The sequence below is a fragment of the Oreochromis niloticus genome, linkage group LG19 (assembly GCF_001858045.2).
Source record: "Oreochromis niloticus isolate F11D_XX linkage group LG19, O_niloticus_UMD_NMBU, whole genome shotgun sequence".
Lineage (NCBI taxonomy): Eukaryota > Metazoa > Chordata > Actinopteri > Cichliformes > Cichlidae > Oreochromis > Oreochromis niloticus.
The window spans coordinates 25,811,951-25,823,584 of NC_031983.2; the positions used below are offsets into that span (position 1 = coordinate 25,811,951).

Below are 11,634 nucleotides of genomic sequence, written 5' to 3' on the forward strand. Positions count from 1 at the left end.
GAAGCTGCTTTTCTGACAATAAACATGGCAGACAGGTAAGAATGTAACACTGAAGAAAAAGCTTTTTGTTAAACATTTTTAGTGTTTGCACTGTTTTAAGTTAATTAAATGTCACATCCTCTCATATAATACTGCTTATTTGCACCCAGCACCTTATTTGCAAAAGCTAAAACTGTTTATCTTGGTGACTTAACTGATGATAATCAAATGAACAACACTGAATGAAAAGATGGCTTTGCCAGTTATTTGGAATCTGGGTTAAAATTGTGGTGTAATATGACTGGAAACCTCGTTGCTGTTCCTGGAGTAAGCTCAGAAAAACTCTTCTGAGTTAGACTGAAATTCCTCTGATTTAGTGTTAAGCATCATCAGGTTGGAGCCCTAAAAGGTTTAAAAGACTGCTTTTATTGACAGTAAAATTAAAAAATACCCAAGGGTACATTTCCAGGGACACAAAAAAACATATTATGACCCAATGTGCCTTATGTAACCAAACCAATGAATACCCAGATAGCCACAGGAGATGGACACTGCTACTGTGAAGTCATCTCTATGTAACTTTTTCCAAGAAACTGTCTTTTCAATCCTCTGATAATACTCTTGAGTGCAAAGAGCAAAAAATATTTAAGTTCTGATGTATCATCTGCCATTTGCAGGATGGCATGTACACTCTAAAAAATATTTTGTTGCCTCAACTTAAAAAATTGAGGCAGCAATTTCCACTCAGCTTTTTAAGTTACAAATTTTGCATATTATTAAGTAAATCCAGCAAGTAATTTTTAGGTTTGGCTAACTCAATTTGTTTAACAAACCAACATGATTTACTTTGACCTCCAAAAGCATAATTAAGTTTATACAACCTAATATTTTACGTTTATACAACCTAATATTTTAAGTTTATACAACCTTAAAATTTCTGGTAATATTAAGTTGAGAAATTACATTAGTTGAGTTACACCAACTAACTTTTTTACAAATATCATACTCACAATTATCCATGCCAATTAGTTTAGGTTTCTATAGTAACTTTTCTAAAATCACACAAAGCCATTTCACTTATTCCAATTTATTATTTTATTACAAAACTTTTTCAAAGTAATACACTTCTGTGTCAATACAACATAAATGAAACATTACGCAGCCCTTTAATTATAAATGACTAAGCAAAAAAAAGTTCTTCATGTACATTAACATTAACTTAAATTGGTATCAACTTAGTCAACTTGTCACAGAATCAAGGAAATGAAAAAAGATTTTAATGTTCAACAATGGAACAATCCAAAGCTAAGGTTATATGTAATACGAACTTCTCTCAAAACTACATTCATGTAGGACTGCATACAAAAACGTAAGAGGCACATCGGAATGCTACACTCCAATTCACATTCGTTTCACAACAGAAGTTTGCACTTAAGAGACATTACCCGTGGACTGGCTTTAAGCCCATCAAGTTCCAGAAATACCTTCTGGAATACCTCTAGAGTGTTCTTTACTTGTTTTGGGTAGCTCAGATTGAGAGCGTATATAAGCCCCATCATTAAGGCACACGCTCTGGGCACATCAAGGTCTTCCAGGACTGCTGTTCCTTCAATCACAATTTTAGCGATGGCTGGGAGAGACACTGCTGCACGTCTGGTGACTACAATCTTTACCACTTCTTCTGGGAACTGTTCTTCACCATCCTGGCAAGTAAGTAGGTTAAATGGAAACATGTCAGTATTTTATGTGCCATTTAAAAATAAAACACAAAAGAATGCGAGATTCACCTACCAGCTGTTCTCTGAAGAGATCCTCTTCTTTCTCTTTCAGATACACCATCAGGCAACGGATTGCGACCTCTCTCTTTATTTCCACCGAACTCTGGAGAATAAAAAAAGCAAAACAAAACTTAAACTTACAGTTTATTAGGTGAAAAGTCAAAACTGTTACATTTATGTGACTTGCATTGTGCCAAATATTGATTTTAAATATGTTTTTAAAAGAATTAAAGATTTCATCTTTGTAACTACAATTTAAACTGTTTTAAATGCTGCTTTAAATGCACCCTTTGCTAGCAGTAGGATAAGGTGAGTAAAGTAAATGTAACCTAAATGTAGAGACTATTTTAAACTGTTTTTGTTGAGTTGTGTTCTAAGGATTAAACTATAATTGTTAGATGTAAAATATGTGCAAAAGTACCTGTGGACGAGTCTTGCAATGATGTGATAAACCAATAAAAGCTCCTATCCACCCTCTTTAATGTGTTTGTGTAACTTGTCTTCCTCATAAACATTCATTGTGCAGTTGATGAAGATACTTGTAACACTCCAAATTATTAACTCAGGTTAGTCTCCTCAGGTTATCTGCAACATGACCAATACTTACATTAATGTATTCTCAAGTTACCAAGTCACCTTACATGAAAAGTACCTATTTAAATTTACCAACCTCAGTTTGCAATAATGTGACCAAAAGTTATATTAAAGGCCTTTTAACACACTTATGAGGTGCAAGTTTTATTTTTTCTCTCAAAGCTCAGTTAACCATTAAGTTACAAGTACATCACTGTAATCTTGACTTGGACAACCCAAAAAACAACAAAAATAAAAAATAAAAAGCATGTTTTGAGTGATGTGCATTTTAGCAAATTTTTACTCTGTCCACCTCCGATTTTCACTTATTCACTCTTCAATAAAAGATAGCCAACAATGCTCCTAAGATAATGAATTAGATAATTAACTTTTGTTGTGTAAGATTATCAGTTATATTCACTTTTTTGATTCTTACCTCTTGCAGCATGTTCCTGATGCGCTTGATCTTAATTTTTGCAGCACCTGCTTTTGAAGAGGCCAGGGACATTATTCTTGCGGAATACTGGTCCAGTTTTGCCATGAATGTTGTTTCCAAGTTAACAGTGGTGATCCTTTGGAACTCGTCATTTATCTAAAAAAAAAAAGACAATCAGTACAACATGATAATGTAATACACAATTTCCCAATTACAAGTTATACTCTAAATTATTTAATAAAATCACCTGTGTTGCATCAAAAAGTGCAGGCCATCTACTTTTGAAGTCACTGACAGGTGGTGCCAGATTAACAACTTCCTGTCTGCGACTCGAGAATGTTTTGGCCATTTTTTCACTGATGATCCGATAGTTGTTCCTCTTCTTCACTTCATCAAGAAGTTGCAATCTTTCCTTTTCCAAACTTTCCTCTGTTTCTCCTTGTGGGTTAGGTGGCAAATAGTTCACCTCAGCCTTTCTTGGCTTTTTAAGATTCTTTGAAGGTGTCTTCTCATGTGCTTGCTTTCTTTTGAGAGAGTTCACATCCAGCTCAGGGCACCCAAGCCCTCTGAGTTTACTTCTGTAATTGCCCATTTTATATTTTAGTCTTTGTTGCCATCCATAGCATCCATTATAGGATCCTGGTTCTTTAAGGCATGGATGCTGTCGAACAAGTGCTTCAGCTACATCTGCTAACTGTGCAGATGTTGGGTAGGCAACATACTGAAAGATCGTTTCAGCCAATTTCTCAAGGATATCTGGAAGAACTGGAATAAAGTTGAGTTTAGTTCCATCCTTTTTGAAAGCTTCATTTCCTGAAGCAAGTAAAAGCTCAGTGTCATAAGCAAAGCGAGGAACAGAAAAACTGGTAGGCCAGCGCTGTAAACGCTGACTCAGATGTTCAGGTGAGGAAAGAATTACTGTATCCTGAGATCCAGATGAGCAACTGGTGCCACAGGACACACTGGAAGTCTCTGACATTGCTGAAGCATTGACCAAGGTCTCTGATGCAGATATAAAGGAACTGTCTACATCACTAAATGTCAGAGTAACTGTGGGGGGTTCAATAATCTGAACCACCTTGAGTGTGTCCTTGTCCTTGATATCACCTGTTGATGTCAGAGAAAAATATTCTTCTCCAAAGTCAGCATCCTTATAGTGCAAAGTAAACTTTCCATCAACCTCAAAAGTGTCTTTCACAATAGATTCAAGTTCCTCCACTGTTCCAGGGATTCCATGTGGTAAGTCCAATTTTCGAATGTTATGGTCTTTGAGTATGATCCGAAGTTTAGCAGGATGAGACATTGAGATACCTACATAAAAAGGAAAACAAAAACGAAACAGAATTTGAGACTTCAGGCAGAGCAACAGACTTGAGGCAGAGCAAGGTAGTTGTACTACTAAATGTCTAATTATTGATTGAACATTACTATCCACAAAATTATACCATTTGAGCTATAGTGAAAAACTAAAATAAGGAAGACAAAGCAGCTTTGACAATACTGTATTGAAATGGCTACTGTGCCTTCTACGGCACATAGATGTGGTGCTTTAGGGTCACCATACGCTTCCCTGCTACAGTGTATGCTGCCAGTGGGATGATATCAGACAGATCACTGGGCTCAATAACTTTAACACTTCTTGTGTTTTCAAGCTCAAAGCTCCTGAAATGTTCAGAATACCATGCATTTAAGCATTTCACAATGAAGCCAACATTTCCATTAACTACAACCATCTGAGTCAGTTCCACAAAATCTGGCAGACCACCTGTTGATCCATGTGCCAGGATCATTCCAGTGGTGTAACTGGTGCCACTGTAAGACACAGTATTTGCCATCTGGACATTTGACTCCCCAGGGAACTTATTTTCCACTGCTTTCCTAATGTCTTCTCTTAGCACAGTCAAATTCACAGTTAATAGTTTTGTTGCCTGTAAAGAGGGCTGGGCTGTTTGATTTCCATGTAGATGGTAGGCAATCATTAACTGATGCTTCACTGATAAAGACAACAGAATGTTTCGAAAACAGTGGGTATGCCTCACCACACGCTTAAAAAAGCTGTGCTTGGCTTCAAAACGCATAGTCCACAGAAAAACAAGTGGACCAAAAGCTTTTATGAGTTGTGGATAGTGCTCTAGGAAATGATGTTTTGGTATCAGTCTTTCCTGTGGGAAAACTTCCTGAAATCTTTGCCGATGCTCAAAAATCTTGCTGTCAAGAAAACAAATTGTTGAATCTGTATGAACAGATGAAAGGACAAGTTCAACTATATCCTTAAGGTTGAGAAGCAGCAGCCATGCTGGCTCACTCTCTGGTATTCTTTCCCCAACTATAAGGGGAAGGAGGCGAAGCAAAGCCCAGTTTTCATGCGCATTCCCTCCAACTGTTTTTTTTGTTGCAAAATTCAATGGAACTGGTTGTGGTGCATCAGTTTTATCAGCCCATCTGTATGGAAACTGTTTAATTGATTTGTTGAGCTCGTCTAGAGTAAAACACTTTCCCTTGATTAAGGTACTAAGGCAAAGTGCTAATTCCAAAGGTACAATACCTTCAAAGAGATCATGTAGCAAATCCGGTGGATAGCCAGATAAAACATCAAAATGTTTTAGGTTTTCGGTCAGTGGGCACAGTTTTTTTACTCCATAACAGTGAGACTCATTTTTATCTCCTTTTACAGTGTCAACATGTACCCTGTGTTCTTGTACTGTTCTTTGACTAAATGCTCCACTTCGAACATCACTTACTTGGATTTGGGACCGTTCTCCAAGACAAAACCTGCAGACATACGCACTTGAGAAACTCTCCACAAATCCTCCAAGAGAGTGTGCACCAAGGTTGTCTGCAACAACACAAAACACAGTTCCTTTGACACATATGCCTAATGAGGGAATGTAAAGTCCTTCTTCTTCTAGGCATGCAAGATCTTTCAACAGTGGCTCAAAGACAGCAGTGTAACCAAATTGTTTTATATCATCAGATTTGCATAGAATGGCTAGGTAGATTGATGTCAGTGAGGACCTGAGCAATGGTGGTACATTAGCTAAAACCCAATATACTGCTGTAATTTTGTGCTTTTTTCTTGAGGTGCCAAGTGGATTACACACTTCAAACTCATCCACATACAAAATGAGGGAAATGGCTGGACTCTCTTCTGATAACAATTTATTGTTTTTAAAATTAGTGCCATGACGAAATGAGGTGTATTGTGTTTCAGAGCTAGTATCTGTTTCAGAGGCCTGTGTGAGGAAATCTTGGATCTCCTTTTTTTTCCAAGACTTCATTCAGGGACTTTAAAACAGGTACATACTGGAAACTTCTCCGGTCCCCAACACTAAGCAAATACTCAGTGGGTTCCACCAAACAAAAATGCTCCTTGAAATATTTGCTTCTTTTGTAAGAGGTAGAAAGAGGACCTTTATTTCCAAAAGCCAATGTGACTGGGTTGCACTGACAGAGGTCTGCCACCATATCTGAAATCACTAAATCATCAACAGCACAATTATGCTTTTTTAGGCTTAACTGTAAAATCTGTTTTAGAATAGGACCTGAAGCAGAGGAAGAAATGAATTGTAACTGTTCAACTAATTCATCAATACACCTGCGAGGTACATTGTATATACTTTCCAATTTTAGTAGTAGGTGGGCTAAATGTTTCTCAATTAAATTAGGCAATTCACCAATTTCTTCATCCTCTGCATTTGCTTCATCTTCACTCAATGGATTTTCAATATGTTCCTCAAGAGGATCATCTCCTGTATTCAAACGATTGACACACCTCTGTATCAGCTCAGGCTTGAAGTCATCCAATGAGTGAGGAGTGTGTTTTCGGTTCCTATGAGAAGCATATGTTCCATGAACATTTGTTCTGAAGTTACAGTTTTCAAAAACACAAGCAACAGTTTCCAGTTTTTTTAAATGGTGCCCAATATGCTTAAAATATTCCCTTTCAGTCGAAAATGTCCTTAAAGAGCAACATGGACATTTGAAAGATAAGACCTCTGAAAATGTCACTATATCAGAGGATGAATGGCTTCTTGATAAATGGCTTCGGAGGCTACTCCATGTTTTAAATGAGCAGTAACAATCCCAGTATAGGCAAGGCATAAACAGTCCACCATGGCTATGTCTAAGCCTGTAATGCTTTAAGAGCTCACTCCTTCTTGATGTTTCAAATTTGCAAATTTTGCAAGTCCAGTGCATTTTGAAATTTACTGCAAGCTTTTGTAATGCAAAGAATTATTGAAGCTTTTGAGTTAACAAGCTATTTTAAGTATAAACCTTCTCTAAAACACTACAATGCAACACTGAAAAAAAATTAATCATAAAGACTGAACAAAATTGAATTTTAAAATGTACATCTACAGACTTCAGTTTAAACTTGTAATAAGGTGTCAAATCCAAATGTGTAAGAGAAATTTCTTTTAAACTATTTAAATACCACTGTGGACATGCCACAATCCCACACTTTACATTATGCTTACAATTACAGAAAGCAAATGCAAGTCGTATGCACACAAACACAAAATATTATTTTGGGGGGTTTTTTGCTAGGTCAACCAACTTTAACCTCAGGCAGAGTTCCCAGTCGAGCTTAGAACATCAGCACAATTGATATAAATACTTTTAGTCAAGGATAAATTCACCACATTTTACTCTGTCAGTAATTAGTTACCTCACCCGAGACCATCTTGTGGAAACACGAATTTACTCTGACACCATGATAAAAATGCAGACAGCTGCTGACTGGTTAATTTGAACATATACGGGTTCAAATTGAACATGCTCTGCTGTCGGCATGGTCTATCAGCTAACCAAATGTACCCTGACAAGTCACATATTTTAACTGTATCTGTACTCTTTTATTTGTGAGGAACGTTTGCTAGCTAAAAGAAACGGCTAGCTAAACTTAAAAAAACACAACAACAACTCTACTCTGCTAAATTACGATTAAAACCATCAAATTTCAGTTTTTTAAAGATGACATTTTAAAGTGTACAAATATAACTTGTAATTCATCCATTTAAAATTCAGTACTTACTTAACTCACCGAACACAGTCAAGGGCAAACACACCTCTTCTCCCACGAGGCCACAAGAATCCAGAAACTGTTGTGCACGATACGAACATATGCTACGGGGTTGCCCTCTGAGGTCTGAACGGTCTCAATTCAAACAGGAAGGATGTTGAAACTCATTTTTACATGTTACACAAACTTAATATTTTCTGTTGTTGATTGATGACAAAAGTATTTTATTCAATATACTCAAACATTTAAGTTAAGGAGCTGTTTTTTAATTTTTGTGTTGCACTGACTTTTAACATTGATTAGTCAACTCACTGAAACGTGTACATGTAGACAACTTACTTTTTTTAGCAGAAAAGTGGTTTTTTGTTAAGTTCTACCGACAAACACAACGAATATTTTTTAGAGTGTATCTGAGTGTCTATATCGGGAACTGGATTTCAAATGTAGCCCAAAATTAAACTGAACTGGGCGTAAAAAAATGGCAGAAACAATTAAAATATGCTTGTTATTCTCACTTTCTGAGCTGTTCTGTTATCCAGATATTAGAAGGTGGGTTGTTGAAATAAGCAGCTGGTGTTGCTTTTCCAGATGATTGTCAAGATGTCCCAGCTGAAAGAGCGCTAGTCAAACAGTGACAATGAATATAGAAACCCTGTATAATAATAATAATAATAATAATAATAATAATAATAATAATAATAACAATAACATATATTATTAATTCAAAACCATCCATGACTTACAATAATAACAAGTCTATTTCCTTTTTTTGGCATATGGCTTTAACTAAAGAAACATTTATTCATTAATAATTCAATTCCACACCTCAGGGCATTTCATTTATTAGTGGTAGTATAGCAGATGTCTGCCAGGTTTCAACAAAGGACAGTACAATGAACTTGCTCTTGGGCAGAAAATGTAGCAAGGTGTTAAAATGTAGGCGTTTTGGGGTGTTAATTAGTCACTACATGAGAAAAGTAGCTCTAAGGAGACCAAGCAGGACCCAGCAAGTTGGCCAGGCAGGAGGAAGACAAAGATACCAGTGTCTACTACCACCAGGAGGTGAGATCACTGTCTGTTTGCTGAGGGGAACGATGCATATTCTCATTTGGTCGGCACTCTGGGTGGTCCTACTGAGCAATGGTCATGTGAAAGCTGTGACAAAAGTGTCCATTCTAGAAATAGAGATCAGCTGTCAGGCTTTGTGCAGTATGTCTGTTCACTAATGTTAAGAGTAAAAAGAATTAGAGAATAGAATTAGAGAGAAACTGAATACAAGAGTTTAATATGAATAAATGTCAATGTGAATACAGAATGTATACTGCAGGAGAAAAAAAGATAAAAAGTGGATTATAAAAAGGAGGTAAAGGATTTGAAAGATACAACAAAGCAAAAACAGGAAAAGACAAGACAGTGTTGAACAACTGCTATCAGTCTCAGTTCCTGTCCAGCTGCTTACAGTAGGAAGGACTGCAGTGTCCACACACACAAATATGCACACACACCAGACATTCTGCCGATGGCTGACACAGATACTGCAATGCAGAGAGATGAAGGGAAGGAGCCAGCGAGCAAACGAGTAGGGGGGAGAAAAAATGAAGAGAAGAGGGGATCATACTGTGACTGAGAGGAGGGAGGGGGAGAAACAGAGTAGGGTTACTAAGGAGCTCTAAAGTGGAGAGGAAGAGTAAAGAAAACAATGAAAAGACAGTGGTTGACAGAGAGGGTGAAAAATTAGGAAGGATGAAAGTTGGGAGGCAGACTGAGGGCAGCAGAAGGAGAAGCATGGACTGTTAATGAGAAAGTATTTGTTTATTCATTCAATTTTTAAGTTTGTGATTGTGGCAATTTAAATAAATAAATAGTAAATAAAAAAGAGAGTAGCAGGAATGCTTACTTTCAAAATTTTGAGCTTCTTAATTGCCAAGCTCATAGAATGATCATCAACAAGAAGCATGAATTGGTAATAAAATTGATGCATCCATATTATAAAAGAGATTACAAGAAAGGTCATCATTTTACTGTTTGTTTTCCTAAATTTGGTGAATTTAACAAATTACAGCCCTGAATAGGGTGTCCATCCATCAGAGCCAAAATAGAGAAGAGCCAACTAGAAGAAACCTTTCTGTGCATTGACGGCAAAGTGTGTAAAAGACATGCTTGAAATGGACACGCATGTAGAAATTGCATTACCAGCAGGGGGAGATTATATATTTAAAGCTATGAAGTCTGTAGTGAGCATAAAAAGTATTAATTACATTCCAGAAGCCTTAATTGTCCGAATCTATTAATCCCTTTCCCGTTATTATTTTCATGTTGGCTTAAAATAGAACATCTCCCTCTGCTGTTACTGCAGATTACTGCAACTTCTGCATGAGTGTACATTTCATGTTTTGGAGAGGCAATGCATGAAATGGACACAGTGGACCACCATGTCTATTGTGATATCAGGTTGAGGTGACCTACTAACTACTGGAGAGTTGTTGGTGTATTGTGTCATGTAATCACATCACATTTTTCAGTGTAAAGTGTTAGTGTACTTATCTGCACACCGGACAAATAGAAAACAAACAAACATGCCTTTTCTTCGTCTGCATTAGCAGTACAGTTATAGTGGGGTGGGGAACAGTTTAAAGGAATTGGAATTTTACAACTGGGCTAGCTAACTTTGCAATCATATGCACAAAGAGCATGCTAACACAAAGCTAGCAAAAATTCCATAATGTAAATGCATGTATAAATGTACATCTAAAAAATGTGTTGTTTAATTGATTAGTTGGTCAACAGACAACTAGAAAAAACAAATTGAAACAATTTATTTTACCTATTTTTTTATTGTCAAAACAATTTCAGAAAAATGTCATATCCATTTTCTTTAGCCACTTCATTAAACATGCCACACTCAAGTAAATGATCTGAATTCATCTTCCACATTGATAATGTTATTTATTAAAAGAGAACTGGTAAACCTTTTACATGCATTGTTAGATTCCAGATTCCACTCAGAAAGCTAAAATAGGGTGCAATGAGTGTGTTTACCTTTATTATTAGACTTAAAGGAGCTGGACGAAATACATTTGATGATTTATTATATTTAGAAGAATGTAATTTCAAGGGAACTAAAAATCAACTTAAACTTAGGAGAACATTCTCCTATGAGGCAGAGAGATACAGGAAGCCCAAGGTCACAGCACTTAGAAAAATCACTTATATCCACTATTTATCTACATCTTTTCCCATTCCCTTTGTCCTTTTGCCGCTCATTATCTTGGTCTGCCTTCGTTTCTCCCTCTCCCTTGCTTCCTGTTCCCTTCTCTCACATGCACATGAACAATAGCACAATTCTTTCCAGGATGCAGGATGATTCACAGCTGATGCAACTCCTGCTATTCTGTCACATGTCCTTTTCTTTCTGTGTCCATTCTTTTTCATTTCTTTCTGTGCTCAGTAGATAGAACTATCATCCCCATAGCTGCCGTGTGATGAACAATAATCTGGTGATAGACCATTTTACAGTGCTGCCATCACCATTGTTGTTGTGTAAGTGGATGTAGTTGTCTGGATATGTGGAATTTTGTGTGTGTGTGTGTGTGTGTGTGTGTGTGTGTGTGTGTGTGTGTGCGCATGCGTTTTTACTGGAAACTATGAGTTTGATTGATACTGTACCTTCCTTCCTCTATTATTGACACTAGTGTCTTTCTTCACAGTGGCAGCTTTTGTGTCTGAGATTTATGAGCTGCACAAGAAATACAGTAATAACCAACTTTACAATAAGAAAATCACAACAAACATTTGTAGACTTGGATTTGTCTCCTACTTTATTGTAGAGCTGTTTAGCAATTTAA

The 11,634-nt window shown here is 36.7% G+C and overlaps 1 protein-coding gene and 1 long non-coding RNA gene across 7 annotated transcripts; one reads left to right on the forward strand and one right to left on the reverse strand.

The window, feature by feature from the left end:
- Positions 1-1,050: 1,050 nt before the first annotated feature.
- On the reverse strand, positions 1,051-8,186 carry LOC109196047 (sterile alpha motif domain-containing protein 3-like). 6 transcript variants are annotated; one of them, XM_019349232.2, is made up of 7 exons: positions 7,811-8,186; positions 6,539-6,595; positions 5,508-5,602; positions 3,014-4,077; positions 2,767-2,922; positions 1,771-1,860; positions 1,051-1,682 (listed from the first exon to the last, which is right to left on the reverse strand). In XM_019349232.2, the coding sequence occupies exons 1-7, from the start codon at positions 7,888-7,890 to the stop codon at positions 1,392-1,394; spliced, it is 1,833 nt and encodes a 610-aa protein (XP_019204777.1). In that variant the 5' UTR covers positions 7,891-8,186; the 3' UTR covers positions 1,051-1,391. The 6 variants fall into 6 exon arrangements, with proteins under 6 accessions (XP_019204777.1, XP_019204781.1, XP_019204779.1 ...); XM_019349236.2 differs by having other exon boundaries at positions 7,802-8,185; XM_019349234.2 differs by having other exon boundaries at positions 6,441-6,595; positions 7,802-8,185.
- On the forward strand, positions 1,556-2,234 carry LOC112843181 (uncharacterized). The gene is made up of 2 exons (XR_003215364.1): positions 1,556-1,689; positions 1,810-2,234. It is a non-coding gene; the product is annotated as an uncharacterized LOC112843181 (long non-coding RNA).
- Positions 8,187-11,634: the final 3,448 nt, after the last annotated feature.

What these genes read in the sequence shown, in the direction of transcription:
- LOC109196047 (XM_019349231.2), bottom strand. Translation starts at nt 6,867, where the DNA reads ATGCCTTGCCTATACTGGGATTGTTACTGCTCATTTAAAACATGGAGT. An exon ending in CACTTTTTGATGCAACACAG is followed by an intron (nt 2,923 to 3,013) that starts GTGATTTTATTA and finishes TTTTTTTTTTAG; the next exon opens with ATAAATGACGAGTTCCAAAG. An exon ending in ATCTCTTCAGAGAACAGCTG is followed by an intron (nt 1,683 to 1,770) that starts GTAGGTGAATCT and finishes CTTACTTGCCAG; the next exon opens with GATGGTGAAGAACAGTTCCC.